The sequence below is a fragment of the Platichthys flesus genome, chromosome 4, assembly GCF_949316205.1.
Source record: "Platichthys flesus chromosome 4, fPlaFle2.1, whole genome shotgun sequence".
NCBI lineage: Eukaryota > Metazoa > Chordata > Actinopteri > Pleuronectiformes > Pleuronectidae > Platichthys > Platichthys flesus.
This window is the reverse complement of record NC_084948.1, coordinates 21604934-21623593: the sequence shown is the minus strand read 5'-3', so window position 1 is coordinate 21623593 and position 18660 is coordinate 21604934. Positions and strand designations below refer to the sequence as shown.

General features: G+C 43.1%; 3 protein-coding genes across 4 annotated transcripts; all 3 read right to left on the bottom strand.

Annotated features, from left to right (window-relative positions):
• Positions 1–3112: 3112 nt before the first annotated feature.
• Positions 3113–6440, bottom strand: dynll2a (dynein, light chain, LC8-type 2a). Its single transcript, XM_062386822.1, has 3 exons — positions 6271–6440; positions 5648–5806; positions 3113–4943 (listed from the first exon to the last, which is right to left on the bottom strand). The coding sequence occupies exons 2-3, from the start codon at positions 5777–5779 to the stop codon at positions 4806–4808; spliced, it is 270 nt and encodes an 89-aa protein (XP_062242806.1). The 5' UTR covers positions 5780–5806; positions 6271–6440; the 3' UTR covers positions 3113–4805.
• A 498-nt stretch (positions 6441–6938) lies between these two features.
• On the bottom strand, positions 6939–11588 carry srsf1a (serine and arginine rich splicing factor 1a). 2 transcript variants are annotated; one of them, XM_062386762.1, is made up of 6 exons: positions 11160–11588; positions 10451–10629; positions 8753–8925; positions 8345–8557; positions 7763–7874; positions 6939–7360 (listed from the first exon to the last, which is right to left on the bottom strand). In XM_062386762.1, the coding sequence occupies exons 1-4, from the start codon at positions 11345–11347 to the stop codon at positions 8360–8362; spliced, it is 738 nt and encodes a 245-aa protein (XP_062242746.1). In that variant the 5' UTR covers positions 11348–11588; the 3' UTR covers positions 6939–7360; positions 7763–7874; positions 8345–8359. The 2 variants fall into 2 exon arrangements, with proteins under 2 accessions (XP_062242746.1, XP_062242747.1); XM_062386763.1 differs by having other exon boundaries at positions 10451–10804; positions 11160–11291.
• A 1300-nt stretch (positions 11589–12888) lies between these two features.
• Positions 12889–16000, bottom strand: aldoca (aldolase C, fructose-bisphosphate, a). Its single transcript, XM_062385143.1, has 9 exons — positions 15935–16000; positions 15261–15399; positions 14915–15126; positions 14740–14794; positions 14481–14641; positions 14316–14399; positions 14045–14219; positions 13763–13962; positions 12889–13686 (listed from the first exon to the last, which is right to left on the bottom strand). Exons 2-9 carry the CDS (start codon positions 15370–15372, stop codon positions 13591–13593), a joined length of 1095 nt encoding a protein of 364 aa, XP_062241127.1. The 5' UTR covers positions 15373–15399; positions 15935–16000; the 3' UTR covers positions 12889–13590.
• Positions 16001–18660: the final 2660 nt, after the last annotated feature.

Below are 18660 nucleotides of genomic sequence, written 5' to 3'. Positions count from 1 at the left end.
CTATCCATCCATCTGTCCATCCATCTAAATCATATGTTTTCAACCACTAAACTCACAGCACACAACTAGAGCATATTTTCCTTTTCGAGGATTTTCCTGTAGTAATGTTCTTCAACCTACAAACCGTGTGTCCAGCTGCTGCTGTTAAAATGTTAATTTGTTCCTTTTTATCCCTTTTTTTTTATTGACATCCCTTATGTTTCAGTCTGACTCATTTGCCTCCCTGTTATGACGCCCACTGCTCACCTCACTCTCTATGAGACATGAGCAGTAACAACACAAACGTCATCGCGGCAATGAGAGACACTACACAGACGGGCATCTTCAGCCAGAGTCAAAAACAACAAGTCGGTTTGGTGCAGTTCAACTTATCCATGTTTTTTTTTTTTTTTCTATTGAAGCCTGAGAAAAGCTGAAAAGAGCTTTCTGAGAGTATGATGGTTAAAAATATGCTGCAGTGAAAGGATCTGTTTTAAGAGGATTTCAATGCTTCTTGTTTGCCTCTGGCGAAAATCAAAGATAGAAAGTGAAACAGCTGTTAGTGAGAAAAAAGATTTCAAAATACTAAAACCTCCCCTGGGAAATAAAAGAAGATCCATCTACCTGTCTTTTACTTTTAAAGCCACAGTTCAGGCCCATCGTCTGAATTTGAATCATCTAAATGATCTGATTTAATGTCTCTCATTCGATCATGTTGCTGAGTCTCTCCATCCAGTCAATGATCTGTCTATGTGTGAATCTGCCCATGAATTACACGTCTGTGTGGGAGGATGGATGACAGCCGCTGGCGATGGAAGAGAAAGCAGGAGGGGGTGTGGGGGACGCAGACGCTGGCGGGAGAAACAAGAGGGTAAAACATCAGCGAAGGTTTGGTGAGAAAGAAAACAAGCCTCTGACTCGTATATGAAGAAAACTGTGAATCCAAATGTGTACTCTTTGCTTTTCTGTACACTATTCAGATTCAGTTTAAGCTTCAAAAGTCAGAAGGATTGAGAATAGATTTTTAATATTTAGTCAAGGAGTCTCAGTTAACCTCACACAGTTTCTTATTTCACCCACACTGACCCCAGTCTGTCTCTAGAAATGATTCATTAATCTCTTGTCCTGTAACACGTCTGCTGTCTCAGGTCCTCGCCGGCTCGTCTTTCGTCAGATTTCAGTAGAAAGATCAGTCAACACTTCTCATGAGGACTCCATGGTTCATGTGGTATTTTGTTGGGTTTCGTTTTCTCCAGCTAATTTTCGGAACTTTCTTTGGAATTTCCCAAAAGTTTGCAGAAAGAACATTTTCAAGAACGGCCTATGACACCTGGTAATCATTATAGTGATGCTACATTTATTAAGCAGCTAAACTTTTGAATTATGTATAAGGTAAGTCAACAGTATATTTCATAATAAGATGTCAATAACTAATCGAGTGTATTAAAAAAAATAATTCTTATTGGGACAGAAAATGATATATTAAAAATGTCCAGTCTGTGGAAATTGGGTAGAAATATGTATCTAAGTATAACCGATGAGTCTGTGATATTCCCTAGAATAGAGGGTGTACATTGTTGTATTTGTTGATCATTATGTTGATAATTTAAAATGAATTTGTCACACAAAACTAAGGAACTTCCAATGCAACCAAAAACTGATGGTGATCATGAAATTCACCCAACAGCATAAACATCAAACAGATCTAGACCACATAGTTCAAAGTCATTCTAGGAAGCTATGTTAATTATCTATTTTTTTTTTAATATTTACGTCTTAAACTTAAATAATAAGTGGGGACTTGATAAATACACCAACTTATACTTTCTCCATTTCCCCAAACTGTGTAGGTCTATCTTGGAAATATACTTATAACTTACAACAATTTTTTTGGGAAGCTATGGGGAAACTTTCCAGGAAATCCACTGGAAAATGTGGATCCTGTGAAATAAATCACTAAATGTAAAATGTAAAAATTAGCCACAGTTTAATAAATGATTTCCTTTAAAGGAGAAGAATCTCACATCGGTACAGATCTTTCTATACAATGTATTCCCGTGGTAAATGTTGGATGAGTTGAACGCAGCCTCGGTTCATCACACGTGCGATGACGAGTCTCGGTGAGCAACACAGCCCTGCAGCCACTGATGTCACATTTACGTAGTTTGTGCTCTTCAACTGTGAGTGGAGGTCTCACAACTGTTGCTATGGACCCGTGTTTACACCAGATCACTTACAGGCATTATTTTCCATCTTTATTCAAGAGACAGATTCAAACTGCACTACACTCAGATACTGGGCCGCCCTTGTTCGAACCACCAGTGCTTCAGTTTGAATCCCTTTACTCAGCCTCGTTCTGTCCAAAAGGTTCAAGGGAACAATTCACCTAAAAAGGAACCTGTCATCTTCACTAGAGCTACTTTCAGACATCTATTCAAGTCCAAACATTTTCCTGAAAATGCCAATGTTTGTTGCTCTGGGTATTTTTAAGAATACAGCAGTAAATTTTACATAGAATTCACAGTAAGCAAGTGATTTTTTTAACATGACAGTATCTGGTAGTGAAAAGAGGAGCCGTACACGTGAAGATTTCCAATTGGAAAGGCAACTAGATTCAAAAAGCTTTTTATAAGGGCCAACAACAAACATGTGATAACCACGGAGGCTTTGATATGTCATGTCCTCCTGCTGCTCTTCTCAGACGCTGGCTCTCGCCTGGATGTTCTGGATATTTCTGACCAGGACAGTCTCCTTCTGCGTTCTCCTCATGCGAAAAGTAAACTCTGGAAATTGATGGCAGATACATTTTCGGAGTTCATGTTTCAAAACTGCAAAGTAATAAAGACATGTTATATCTTGTTTTTCTCATTTCTAAATGTTATATTTTTCCTCTTTAGACCGAGCTGTTCTTCGTGCCAAACGAAGCTAACCAGCTGTTAGCGATGAATTTCTAATATAGAGTAAAACACAATAATGTAAATATTTGGATGAAAGTAAACAAGCTCATTTTCCAAAATGTTGCAATTTAAATAAAAATCTCTAAATCGTTTACAATGTATGTTCTACACATCAACTAATCAACCAGCCTTCTAAGCAAAAAGGGGCAATGACACAAGAAAAGGCCACAGTGTGATAGGAGTCAACAATTACTTTTTTTTATTTTATCGAGTTTATACGATTTTGGTTCTGTAGCAACCTACTGGGCAATTCTAATGAAGTGCAATTGTACTCAAGCCGCTTACAGTTGAGGGCAATGACAGGCACACGTTTTGTGCAAATCGAACAGCGTTGGAACGGCTCCTACACATACACAGCGAAAATACATGCCAGAGGAAAACAATACTAAATCTGTTTACATTGACAATAGTTAAGACGTCCCTCTACAACAATCCAAGCTAACACTTGAGAGATACACATTTCACCCAGAGCCTGAACATGGAAGCAAACAACTGAGTTTCTACACGCGGCAGGAAATGTGTGGCGTCGTCCAACCCTGTGGACTAAATCTCTCCGATCTGGATCCTAATGTACACACGTCATCAACATCTAGGCATTGTGCATTGCCATTTCAAACTAATTATACTCACATAACTGAACGAAAACCCCCAAAATCAGTGTGCTAGACAAGATCTGCTCGCAGCTGCTTTAAGAAGTCCCAACACACGTCGTCCCCCGTTTGTCTGGCAGTACACTGGCAATGCAAAAGTAAAAGGTTTTGGGGGGGGGGAAATAATGCAACTTGAAAGAATCACAAGCCACATTAAGACGACACAACCATCTGAAACACGGGGGCTTTGGTAGCCCAGGTTGAGTTGACCGCAGATGTTTCTAAATCAAAAATCACCTTCATTATTCTGCTTCATAGCAAAGACACACATCGGCTCAGTCCAATATCTACACACTCTTCATTAAACGACGCATCACCGAGATGGGCCTTCGTTCGTGTCTGACGGTGAAAGAAATGATGGGTTTATCCTCCAAAACATGCAGAGACACTGGAATTATAAGACTGATGTCGGTGCAGGTGAGTCGGGAGGTTTTCAGAACCCGTCTGTAGCGTTATAACTTGGACATTACAGGCTTAAGCGTGTCTGTGTGTGTGTGAGCTTCGTTTGCTCTGTGGTTCTTCACAGTGAATATTGACCAAACGTCCCGGGAAATGCTTGCACTGGCTTGAGTTGCTTCCAAAATGTCAAGTGTTGGATGCTTCTACTCTGGAAGTGGCTGCTATAAAAAAAAAAAAAAAATGTCACTTATGTTTTGAATCCAAATTGAAAACAATAAAAAGTTTTTTACCACGTTAAACTCCAGACAACATAATTCCTTTAAATGAGTAAAACAGCAGCAATAGACTAAAGTCGCGCTGTCGAGTTAAAACAAAATACGCTCTCGCTGGTTAGAGCCGAAACAATTTTGCCCCAGTAACTTTGTTTCATGATCACAGGTTAATGGGTTGTTAAACTGGTGCACACACTATGATTCAACACCCGAAACCAACAGGTGGAGTCTCGCTAGAGGGTCTGGCAATGCCGATGCACCACTACATTCTACAGCTTTCCTTTTATTTTACAATCAAAGGGCCACGTTGAAATTCTTTTTTAACAGCGTCAAACAAAAACTACTTCGGTTGCATTCAAAGGGCAACTATCGAAAAAGTAAACTTACTGTAACATACATATTAAATAGTGTATAGTCCATGCAATTGCGCACGGCCGGTTCTGCATCGTTATGGTACGTTGTTATTAGTGTATGGGAGACATCAGCCACCAGTGCATTTCCAATTCAGGTTCAGGGAGAACAACTCCTCGACACCCATCAGGAGCTTCTCAGCCAGACTTGAAGAGCAGGATGGCCACTTGGCCCAAGTAGAAGTAAATGAAATGCTTCGTCTCATGGGTGACGTAGCTGCCAAAGTTCCTCCCGACGATGCAGTGCCAGGTGGGGTTGTACTTCTTGTCAAACTCCTGAAATGAAGTCGGTGGAAGAAAATTAAAACCAAATCAGAAAATAGTGACGTACCAAAGGTCAAGGATCTATTGGCAGAAATTCCAATATAAGATGATCCTGTTTAAAATCCAGCCAGTGGATCATCTGAATTTCTTTACCTTAGAATGGGACCTTTAAATCAAAATACTTTATATTTATATTTAATACTTATATTTACTTGCCCAATTGGTATTATGTTGGCAGGTTGTGGTGTATTTATTTATACAAATGAAAAAATACAGAATTTTTAGCGATTGCCTCTTTACTCGTTTACACCAATTGTTTTATCTGCTGTGTTTTTTAAACTCCAACATAATATTTCATCTCATTTGTCACTATATTCTGCATGTATTTTTTTTATAATTAATAAATATTATATTACTGTATAATCAGCGAGGTCACCTGTAAAGCTCCCTGAATATCAGCTTTACAACCTTTCCTGAAGACGCTACTCAAACAAGAGATTTTCTTTTTGAGGTCTGAAAACAGGCTGGTGCTTTGAAAGGGGGGGGGGGGGGGCTTGCGGGCACCATCATAATAAAACCTTGGCTACGGCCCTGCTCATAATATCCCTGTTTCCACACTGACCAAAAATAGATGCAAGAATAAAAAAAGCCTTTGGATGTTGCAGATCATGTGACGTGATCCCACAGATGTTTGGATCCGTCCAGCCTCCTCTCACCTTTTTGATGTAGGCTGCAATGTCCTTCTCTATGTTGTACTTCTCCATGGCCTGCGTGGCACAGTCCACCGCGTCCTGCTGCATGTCCTCGGACATGTCCGCGTTCTTGATCACAGCTTTCCTGTCAGTCATGGCTGAGGAGGAGGAGGAGGAGGATGCCTGATGGAGAAAGGAGGAAGGTGCACGTTCACTCGGACGTACCGCACTGAAAATGAACACCGCACGTGGTGACGGGGATGGTTGACGCCAGCGAACATCAGCCTTTTTTTACGCAGAACACGGGGCCATTACGAGCCATTCTGTCGTTTACACCATCATAACTTAATCGTTTCTTATTTCTCCCCATGCTCCGAACTGGACGAGGACTTGAGCGGTGCATAGATTGGCTGTGAAACTTGATACAGGTGGAGTTAAATTACTTGGCTCAAATCACTTCTGCACCAGGAGACAAAAAAGTACCAGAAATGAATCCAGATCAGAAACATGATGCACCTCTTGAACAAATACATGTGTGTGTGAGATCAAACCAAACGTGTAAAGACAAACAGTGGAAGCAGCGAAAGACAAACTGGGCATCAGGAAGATGTCAGAACATGCAGGAGGAGATCCGATCTGCCACTCACCTTCTCTACGAGCGACCTGGAGACACTTGGTTGCAGACGATGCGGGTTTCTCTCCAGCCGGATGAGGGATCGCAGGGTTTCAGAGGATGCTGCGGCTTAATTGCTTTTTAAAGGTTGACACAATAAGCATGTAGGAGGAGGTGGGTTTGTCTCGGTGCTCTCTGCTCTCCCCGGCTGCTCCCCGCCCCTCTGCTGCATGCTGCTCCTCTCCATTGGCTGCGCCACCGCCTCCACGCGAGTAACGAGCGTTTTTCGCCAGCTCCTGTCTGCCGGCATCTTATTTCATCCCAGAATGCATCATTCACGGCAACCACACACATTCACGCGCACACAAAGACACACACGCACACACACTGCATTGACTGTGGGAGAAAAAGGGAAACGAGTCCTTGGCTGCAGGTCGACATCACTAGGATGCGCGTGCAGGGGTTTGAAGCGTTAAACACCGTTCACGCACTTTGTTTTTCTATCTTTCACCGCAAGGATTTCATAGAAAATCACGTATTAATAAGCTGGTTGCAGTTTATAATCATTGCTTGTGTTTTTTTTCCAAGCGTGATACAACCATTACACTGGGGTATAGCTTATATGCAACCAAGTTAAAGGCTGTGGATGTGTCTTATAGGAACATGAAGAGATGCACGATAAATAAAAACAAACCAGTGCTCTTGTTTTGAACTGTTTTTATTGAAAATGCTGAGAGAAAAAAAAGCAAGATTAAGCAAAAAACAAAACACACAAACTACTCCCAAATGAAAACCCCTTCCCAGCCGCCCAAATGTTTAATTTATTCATACCAGGCATCTACGATTCCATCCTTTGATCCAACTTCCTGGTCCTCAGTTTCGTTTTCTTGTCAAATAAAGCAATTATCACTGAAAAACTTTAAAGATAGGCAGGGGGAGGGCCCTAATAGAAAAAAAGTTGCTCTGGGACTTCCACGTTATTTAGTTCTGAATTCAACTCTCATTTGACTCCTGGAAAAACTGATCCCGTTCCGAGCATCCATCCTTGCCTATCCCTTCCCTAATCGATCCACTCATCCAGCTCCAAGGATTGGGATCCACTGAGCCACTCCTCCAATCAAAACCTTGAAATACCAGGAAGAAAATCAGAGGCAGACCATTAGAATAAAATGTCAAGGTTTTTGGGCCTAAGTTTGTTTTTCCATGTTGAGCACTCATGTCAGATCAAGAAAAGGAAAAGAAAAGAAATAAAAGAATTGCCACAATAACTATCACTCCCTGAAGTTAAAACAGATTTGCGACAGAGAAGTGATTCTGATTTTTACACTTGAAAGCAAAAGATGTTACACTTACATCACAACACTTGATCTACGACTGTTTCTTCTGTCACAGCCCAGAGTCGCAAGTTAAAAACTTCATATATATATATATATATGTATAACAAAGTACAGCACATATGGCTTTGTTAAATATGACATGCATGACATGGCAATCAAAACGTTCAATTTATGGAATATGAAGCGTACCATTGCCTCGACCTGATTGCTCCTCAATTAGATGTCCTATCCTGACCATACAAATGACATGTGCTCCACAATGGTTTTATTCCAAATCACTTTAATCCTTCTCTTCAGATGGCTAAAGGAAGACACAAGGGTAAAATACAGTTAAGTATCGGGCTTCCCATCCAAACAGCCCACCCCACATATCCATGAGACGAGATAAAAAAAAGAACTCAATTTTCAATTCTTGCAAAAACATTGAGTTCAGTTTACAACTCAACGTTTTTGGAAGTTCAACACAGCACAATTTCAAATGTTGCAAAAATTGAGAGGAGAGAAAGGAGAGAGAGAGAGAGAGAGAGAGAGAGAGAGAGAGAGCAGGAGGAGGAATTAGCCGGAGAGGGAGAGGAGCGGAGAGGAGGGGACAGAGAGGAGGGGGCACATGTACATACCAAGATCATCCACAAGGACATCGGGACATGAAATGGAAAAGAATTGAAATCAATAGCTGACATCTGGAGAAACTCATAAACGGGTAAAAAACAAAGGGAGGAGGGGAAAGTTGGGGGGGGGGGGGGGGGGTACACATCAAAATGGCAAAAACACCAGTGGTAGAAAGGTTTAAGAACGGGAGCGAGAGTGGCTGTGACGAGGCGAGTAGCGGGGCGATCCTCTGCCGCGGCCACGGGAATTGCTGCGACTGCGGCTGGCGCTGCGGCTGCGGCTCCTGCTCCGGCTGCCACGGCTGTGGGAGCGGGATCTTCCGTAACTCGGGCTGCGGGGACCGTCTAATTTCACACGAATGTAAGCAGTCTCTCCCTGGCGGACACAAGAGAACTTGACATTGAAAAGACAACATCCCTGCTGATGGCGATAATGTGGAAAAATGGAAAAAGAGGGCCGGGGCCGTGCTGTGCTTCCCGAAACGTGTGGCAGTGCCGCAAAGTACTCACCTCGACACAGCAAAGACACATTATCCATGACACTGAGCAATAATCAAATCAGTACACATACCTCGTGCGAGCGGAATTTGGTGTTGTCCAGCTTTCGAACGGCATAGGTCATGTCCTCTTTGCGCACAAACTCTACAACCCCGGTTCCGTCTCTGAACACGTCAGCGTAGCACACGTCACCGGCCTCGCGCATGTGGTCCTTCAGGTCCTGCCAGCTGCCGCTCTGTGGGAGTCCTGAGGAGGAACAATGAAAAGACTGTTAACGGACACTGCATGTGCAGAAACTTAAACACGTCATTAAACAACATGACTATTCTATTGCACGATTTTGTGACACTGAAATGTCAGTTGATGGTGTTGGAGAGGTCTGCTTTAGTCTGCATTGTTCACATTATGCCAGAAACCTTGTGTGCGCCTTCTTTTAAAAAATGTTGGTGATACTGTGACATCACTCAGAGGTGATGTGTTCCTTAATATTGTCTAAAGCTCCAACTGCTCCACAACTGCTCAAGAGAACATTATCAACCATCATGATAATCAATGAAGTTTGTTTAGTCATTTGAGAAGAGGCGCTAAAAAAATCATCTGGTTAAAAGAGACAGTTCATCTAAAAATGAAAATGTACTTGTAGCAGAAAGGAGAAAACTAAAAAGACGGACTGGCCCTTTACTCCTCAACAGGAAGAGGAGGGGCGAGGGAGATGATAAGTTGGATACACCTGTGAGCCACAGAGGAGAGGGAAACTCAAACAAAGGCAGCATGGAGGTGCAGCTTGTGAAGTGAGAGCAACTGCAGGAAGGAGTTGATCTAAGAACCGGACGGATTTATTTCATAATGGTCCAGGACCATGAGGCAGAGAAGCTGATCCCTGGAGCACTGAAGTGGATTTAAAAAACCAAACAAGATTGGAACATGATCCTCATTTATTCATCAATATGCCGAGGGACGGGTGAGTGAAGTGTTGTCCACAAAACACTTTTGGAGTTTCAGGGGTAAACAGTGTTGCAGCCAAATCCAATACAACTGAAGTAAATTGTGAGCACTTCTTCAAAGGTGTAAACAAGGTTGTTATCACCATGTTTTAAATGTCTGCTGTGATCCACGTGTGGACACAGCTCCAGGGAGGAGATCAGTGGACATTCAGCTTAAAAACATGGTGAAAATGAGCTTGTTCCGAGTAAAATTTGAATGTCGGGGTTTGCAGACACTCCGATAACACCACAGAAGCATGATGGAGGCTTTTTATGTTTGTTTTTTTTCATTTGAAGAAGTGTTTATTGGATTTGGCTGCAACACTGTTTTACCCCTGAAACTCCAAATGTGTTCTGTGGACTCAAACACTTCAACCACCCCTCCATCTGCAAAGTGGTAAGTAGATAACAAGTGATTTTTTTTTATTTTTTTTTTTGGGTAAACTATTCTTTTAAGCTTCTCAAATGTCTATTCCAAATCTATGACAGTAAATGTAATAGTTAATGTCAGCAGCGTTACCTACAGTTGTCAGACCGCGAGTTTTTAGACCAGCAACTGCAGCAACAATTAAGGAAATTTGTCATTTAAAGCCATTTATTGTAAAAACATATATCAATTAACTTATTCTTCTGTTTATATCGAGCCTCAGTGTTCACATGACCTAAGACCTAAGTTACAGAGCTAATTGCTGCATGCAAGAGAGGACACTTCCTCATGAAAGTGAAACAGTCCAAGGGGAGAGCTGTCTATATCAACACCCTCCATGCACGAGGTCCAGCTCACCCACCTGACACGATGACCCTGTACTCGGAGCGTCGGGACGGGGGCCCGTATCTGCCCCTCGGGGCTCCGCCGATCCCTCCAAACCCGCCTCTGGAGCCCCGGCCGCTCCGGGGGAACTCCACGCGCAGTCTGTAGCCGTCGTAGTCGTAACCATCGCGTCCGTAGACCGCGTCATCTGCGTCCCTGGTCGTAAAACAGTACATTTTGTACATTAACACGCCTCGGGAGTTCAGCACCGACATGGGGGGGAGACAACGCTGGCACGGATGGAGTCAGTCATGTTGGAGACTAGCTTCATCTCACGTCCTACTCCCCGGTGCAGACGTGCATGTCAATTAGCTAATTTTGCTCCATTGAACTAAAAAGAGAAAAAAAGCATATAAATAAATAAATAAATATATAATAAATAGACAAGAGCACACTGGCGCCGGCTAAGCGTTGCACAATTGAAGCGGAACGTGCAAGCAGCGCAGACGAGGCTTAATTGCATCAAAGCCAGTGGGTGTTCAGTGTTTTACCTTGAAGACGCTACGAAAACAAGCACAGGAGATAATTCAACATTATAATGATGGAGCTCTGTTGGTGAAGAACACAGAGAGGAAACCTAGAGAGTAGAAAACACTTCGCTATGGTTGCAAGGTGCAGGCAGAGGGGGGGTGTGGGAGAATCCAGGGACTAGTCCGAGCCCTCTAACGTGTTAGCACAGCACTCACCTCGGGTCCTCGAACTCAATGAAGGCGAACGGCGGGCCCCCTCGCCGGTTCTTCAGGTCGATGTCCCGGATGGTGCCGTACTTGTAGAACACGTCCTCCACGTCCTTGGTGCGGATGTCGGGGGGCAGGTTCCCCACGTAGATTCGACAGTCGTTGTTCCCGGCGGGGCCTCGCACGACACCCGACATCGCTGCCTCTCACGCGCCGGTCGAGCTAAGCGTCCCGGTCCAGGCCGCGGTACCTTACGGGGGAGGGGGGAGGGGGTGTCCGGGGTCGGGGCCACGCTGAGCGGTCAGAGGACAGGCTGCAGGCCGCCGAGCAGGAGGCTGGAGGACGGGAGGAGAGCGGGTGTCAGTCGGTCTGTAGCCGGTTCTCGGTGGATGACACGCGCCGCTCCTGCTCGCGGGAAACAGCGCCGCGTAACAGAGGCACTCAGCAGCACCGGAAACACGGTGGACACCGCGCGCCCATCCGCCGTACGAACTAGTCCGTTAATTGACCGGGCGTAGCGACGGCAATCAATTAAGTTTCTGATGATTTCATGAGAAAGATCAAAGTATCCGCTTTATATGTTCAATATGGGACATATATTCAGAACAGGAAACACATGGGGCTCCATTTACTTTTTTAGTCCCCATGATGAGACACATTGTTTATTACCGATCTAAAACACTACCATACACGTTTCTTTGTGTAAAAGATGAGATAATGTAAGTTAGGTTAAGGTCAGGCAAGGGGTAGTAAAGTAAGGACAAATAAGATCAGTTAAGATAAGAAAAGCTAGGGTAAGTTTAAGGTAATGTAAGATATGATAAGATAAGCTAGGTAAGTTGGTTAAGGTCAGGCAAGTTGAGGTCAATAAGATAAGATGAGCATCAAAGCGATGGGGAAATACAGGCTCACATTAAAAGTAATAAATAAGCAAATATACAATAGAAACACATGAAGTCATTCCTGTATGGTTTTGACTTGTATGTATGCATGAAATAGAAATTTGCCATATTCCTGGAAATATTTCACAATGTAAGATGATAAACTATCGTAATGGCAACATGAGTTATTTTACAACGTGATTTACTGGTATGACATAATAACATGATTATATGTTTTGTTTTAACAATAAACTTTTTACATTATAATGTGATACCAATCCATTTTTTCTTTTTATCGCCTTTCATATCATTTCATGATCCAGGACATGTGTAATCAAATAGTAATTGTGTGTGGGCACCATTTTCAGAAATATAAATATATTTGAGATTCTGTAATGTCTCTAAAAAGTAAATATTGTATAGACAGACTTGATTGGTGACATGTTAGTTTTTTCAATTTTTGCATCACAATGGGAAGTTGTACCTTGTTGTTTGAAGGATTTAACTTTTCCCACGTGTGTTTGATGATCGTGATACTTGAAAACAAAAGCTAGACCTCATTTGAAAACACTCTTCTGGTGCATTTACTCACTTGTGGAACAAGTACCAAGATTTTAAGTAGTGGCAATACCACAATAAAGAAATACTCCTGTATTAGTACAAAAAGTGAAAAATAATTATACAATATTGTCGATTTGTAATCACTGATGGATTACTGTACATATAACTTTATTGTTTCCACTGGCAAATGTGGGGCTCATCTGAACATGTTATATACTGCTTGGTAACTCAATCTGTAAAAACGCATAATACAATCAATTTGTTTATTAAACTCTGTATTGATGATGAAAGTCTTCACATTGCCCAAAGCACAAAACACAATATCCACATCAGACTTTGCCAGAACACTGATTTATTGTTTGAATACATTCATTTCAACTACTTCATTTAGACTTTGGGACACAGAATATTCTTTAGAATGAAACACACAATAATCAGAAATGTATTGTATTGCTCTGCTGAGTGTAGCCTATGTTTTGCCAAGGACTTCCAGATGGAAATGAGCCTGAAGCTAATTCTGGTGCAGTATTTCTAAGAGTGCATGGTCACGGCTCAGGGAAAAGTCAAAAGGATCAAGAAAAAAATCCACATTTACTTACAGAAGCTTTTCACAGATTGAATAAACCATCAAGTACCATATGGAGGTTTCTACATCAGAAAGTCAGCTGTTATCTAATTTAGCTGTGATACAAACTAATATTGTTCTGCAGGCTTATTTAAATTAACCAACAGGACGTGGCCAGTTAGTAATAGTGATAAGTATTTAATGCAGGACTATAAAGCTTTAGTTATGGCACAAGTCCATCCATAACAACTATCTTTCATTCACTTCTTTGAAATATCCACGGCCATGTTCTGATGTCCTCTTTTGTCAAGGCAAGACAATCTGCTGTCACTGGTTTTCATGTAACATGGGAAATATATCTAGAAGCTACATTACAACACCTTACGACAATGGAAGAGCACACTGCTCATGTAAACATGGCTTCTCTTATTGTTTAGTATGCATAACAGGATCCATAAATCAGCTGGTGATCTTCACCACAGTTTTCTCCACCTGCTGTGTACTTCCCCTGACATGCCAGGCTGTTCACCTGTGGACAGAGGAGACGGAAGATCAGGAGACACAGGATCCCATCACTGGATTAATACAAATGAAACAGAAGGTACCTCTGCTCTCTTGATGAACTGCTCAGTGGCGGCCTTCTCGTTCTCCTTGTGGCCTCTCCAGGCTCGGAGGGCGGACGCCTGCAGGGCTCGGCCAAAGGAGAAGGTCAGGATCCAGGGTTTGGCCAGGGGGCAGTTGTTGATGGCGTTGAGGTGGACCGAGGCCTCCTCTTCCGTCTGACCGCCCGAGAGAAAAGCCACTCCTGCAGCGAGAAGGAAAATACACACTCACTCTCCTCTGTCTCAGCAGATTTGACTTATTCCTGTGTGAAGTCCACAGCTCACCTGTGACCGCCGGGGGAACGGTGCGGCGCAAGGCGGTCAGGGTCGACATAGCCACCTCCTCCGGGCTGTACTTGGTGGAACAGCTGTGTCCGGGCGTCACCATGTTGGGTTTGAGGAGGGTGCCCTCCAGGTACACGTGGTGTTCCGACATGGCTTTGTACACGGCAGCCAGGACCTGAGATCCACAGAGGATTACTCTCTCTCCCTTCCTCTGTCTCAGTTCTTACGGTGAAGATACGACTCACCCATACACAAGAAGAACACAACCCACCTTCTCAGTGACGAACTGGCAGCGCTTCAGGTCATGATCTCCGTCAGGCAGGATCTCCGGCTCGATGATGGGCACAATGCCATGCTGACGGAGAAAATAAATCACCATCAGAGTAATGGCTTAACCACACAGATACAAGGACAAGCTGTAGTAGTGGACCCTGACCTGCTGGCAGATGCTAGAGTAGCGTGCAAGAACGTTTGCGTTTTCGGTGATGGCCAGTTTGGATGGATTGGTGTCACTGATCTTCAGCACGCAGCGCCACTTTGCAAAGAGGGCGCCATCCTTCTTATACTGTGCACAGCGCTCCGCCAAACCATCCAGACCTAGGGAATAGGTCAATGCAAAAAATGTATGCTGAACTGTCTTGAAATGGGAATCGCCATGGGGGGAAATTATTCCATCAAAAGTGTTATTGTCTGACCCTGTGCAGTGGTTTCTCCAGAAGTTCCTGCCAGGGGGACGACGCCCTTGTCAACCTGAGAAATACAGTTTAAAGTTCTTGTATACAGAAGAAAATCAAAATGTCTTATGCAAAAATCAACCTGTTTGGGACAACCCACACCACATTGAAATCATTTGGAACTCAACTGTCTCACCTTGACACCGACCAGGATCCCCCTGTCCCGGATCATCTTGACGAAGGGGACCCCGTTGTCAAAGTGCTGGTACAGCGTCTCGTGGAAGAAGATGATTCCGCCAATGCAGCTGCTGATGCGATCGTCCGCACTGAAGAGAATCTGCCGGTACTGTCTGCGGTTCTGCTCCGTGTTCTCCACTCCCACCTGGGCCAGCCGCTTGGCCATGCTGCCTGCAGGCCACACATTGAGCACATGACAAGTTAACACGGATGCTCTGATTGTTTTTAATAAGTGACAGAACTGACATGATTGGTCAAGAGAAGAATTAATGTTAAAGAAAAGGAAGAAACTGAGAGCAACAGACCTACAGACTCATCTGCGGCCAGGATGCCCTTCCCTGGAGAAACTATTCGTAGAGCAGTCTCATGCAGCTCTCTCTTCTGCGCCTCGGACAGCGTGGGGAACTGGTGCGTCATCTTGAGTGTCTGACTCTCCTGCAGCCTCTGGTACAAGATGAGACCTTATGATTGTATTATGCACACATTTACCCCCCCCCCCCCCCCCCCCCTACAAGAAACCTGCAGATTATATCTCTTTAATTAAAGAAATTGGTCCTGTTCAGTTGAGTTATGCCGAGTGAAAATAGATGCAGGACTGAAAACAAGAAATCCACGCAGCAGGATTTGGTGAACCATCAAAGTTTAAGTGCATCATTATTTGATGATGGAAAGACGATAGATCATCTTCAATTAAAACCAATCACTATCCACAAAGTACCACCAACATCTTGGTCTTTTTCTGTTGTTGCAAGTAAAAAACTGCATCTTGAGGCAAATTACAGATATAAAATAGGCTTTCAATTGTCCTGGATTCCTCTTGTTGTCTCCATTGCTCTGTTCACATCGACTAAGAGCTTCAGGTTAACAGTCGAGAGTCCGATGCAGGTTGATGGTCAGATACAGGTGCATACGCATGTAGCCAATGAAGTCAGTGAGATGATCCTATATGCATCAGAGACAGCTGAGTGAAGGTTCTTACCTGACAGAGAAATCAAACGTGTCCGATCCACTGAGGTGACGAACACTGATGGAGTCTCTCTTGTCAGCTCTGGTTTGTATCCAGCTCAGTGCTGTCACACCTCACAAGCCAACACCCCTGGGCGGAGCTTGTACACCCACCTTTGACCCAAATGAGAACAAACTTGATGATTCATTGTTCTATTTATTAAATTTTGAGATTTTATGTTTGTTGTGCAGCTGCTTCTTTTTCACCTGGATTTGACAATTTTACAATTTCTTACATCACTTTGCGATGACAAACTCAATTGAGGTGCAGTTTGTAAATAAGACTACAGGATGGTTATTTTGCAGCTTAAACCTTTTGATATAAATTGTCAAGTTAAATGTATTATCTCAGCTGAGAGAAGCTGATTTGCAGGCTGAGGTTAAACTAGATACAAACCCTTACAAAGACCAGAGTGCAAGAAAAAGAGAGCTGGTGTCGTTTTCTGTTCAAATTCATCATATTAATCACTTTACAGACAGGAGTCTTTTACTCCTGAGGGTAGGAACTCTGAAGCCTCTACCTGAAGGTGGAAACACAAACTCAAATATGAAAATAACTTAACACATTTATTCTTATATTCAGGCTGTGAAAAAAAAAAATGTTTTTTTTTCAGAACCCTCTACCCCCTTTTCTCAACCTCATTTGGCTTTTCACCATATCCTGTGGCGTTCTATTTTAGTTTTAATTAGCTGCCCCAAGGACAGTTTGGAGTCTCCAGATAATTTGGTCTTTACCCTCAAATTCACAGGGGCGTTTGAGTCTCGGAGCGATGCTTGCACTCGGCGGCTTCTTTTTGAGCTTTAAACTGAAAAAGAATAAACGTGTCAGAAATGCAAATAATGTCCAGGTTCCAGACGATGTGAGTGAAGGTGGTGATGTGTCCTGAATTAATCAAAAGTAGCTCAGAAAAATACCTTTCACTGTTTGTATGATGGACATGTTGAATCTGGCTTAAAGCCACAAACACAAAGACTCACAAAGAATTCATGTGTGTAGCTGAAGTTGTTGAATGTGTATCTTTGCAGTGCATGTTCAGGAAGAGGCCTGTTTCCTGTTGTGTGGTCCGTTGTGTGACGTTCGACTCGGTGGGATGGCTCGGGTATTTCAGGGGACTCCTCTCTTCACCATTGTGGGTCAGTGGGCCTATGAAGCTAGATGTGGGTCACTGGACTGCCAGTCACATGCAGCCAACACACAGACATGGAGGACCTGTCTAAGACAAGGGCCTGAGAGGGAATCAGTGTCAGGAAGCAGCCTGAGGAGGAGCTGCTGCTCTCCCATTCAGCAGATACAGTTTTAAATAGACACATGACTTCACTGCAATTACGCGTGGCTGGCTCCGCAGGGAGCCACAATTTATTTTCTGTTACCCAATTAAAAAAAACTTTAATGATGAGACTTTATCTGATCCTCAATTTTCTGTCCTATTAAGGTCGTCCTCCATGGATTTGCGAGTGCTCCTCTAAATAGGTCATCCCAAGTTGGACATAATGTATCCAGGTGCAAGAGCAGGAGTGATCTACTTCACAATGCAATCTCTGACCCGCCAGAGTCTTCTGAAATAAATTATTATTCTTATAATGTGCTTCTTCAGCAGTTTCATGACAAGGCAACTTACTTCATTGCTTCAGGAAGATCATGTGATATGACTGAAAGGTCCAGAACAGCTGCAGACCTTGAGGTGAGATTGTTTTAAACCCTGGAGCTCACACGTGTCGTATCGTATAACACATTTAAATGGTTTGGCAAAAGCATTAGTCTAATATGTTTATCAGAGCTTTCAAAGACATCTCATGGTCTTCTTCAGGAGATGACATGTGCTCAACTGTCAAAGGAAATGGCTCAACTGGGACGTCTGGAGATTCAGAGAACAGGTGGCGCTGGTTACAGAGCAGTTATTGACACATTGTCATAAGAACAGCTGATAGATATTTAATGTGCCCTCACCTCTGCTGTCACCAGTGACAACAACAGAGACCCCCACAGGAGCTGTTTAGACCAAAACTGGAAACAACAGTCGATTAAGCATCAAAAGAACAATAAAAAGCAGGAATCAGACGTGTGTCTAAAGCTGCAACAGTGGAAAACAAGATACAGCACACGTGTGTTTCTGGAGAAAAAGCCTCTGAGAACACAAACAGTTTTATGTAAATCACATCACAGCTGCATCTCGTTCAGAACTGGGTCAACTGACTCCGATGGGAGCAAAACAAACGGTGGGGCTCTGACAGTGATGCAGTTATAAGCAAAGACGTGGCTTCAGTACAATCATCCACACAGCATAAAAATTACTTTCTTTTCCCCTCAAATCCTCATTAATGGTCCTAATCTTGATTTATTATATTGTTTAATCTGTGTTGTGCCGTCAATGTTCTGTTTATACCAAGAGAAAAAACAAACTGCCAGTGAACCAGTCCAGGGAAGACACTGGAGCTCCTTCGGCCACAAACGATAACTTCCTTTCAGTGAGATTATTCCCCAGAGACAAACACTTTTCATTTATTAGACCAAACAATCACTCATGTACTGAAGCGTCCCACATACTGCATTCGCTCGCCCTCCTCGTTTCAGGCGACATGGGAGAGTGAAGTGAGACACTCGAGGGCACCTGGTAAACAGCAAAACACTCGGCAAGTTCTTCTAAAATCCATTTACAGATGAAATAAGAATCATGAAATTTACCTAAATAATGGATGGAT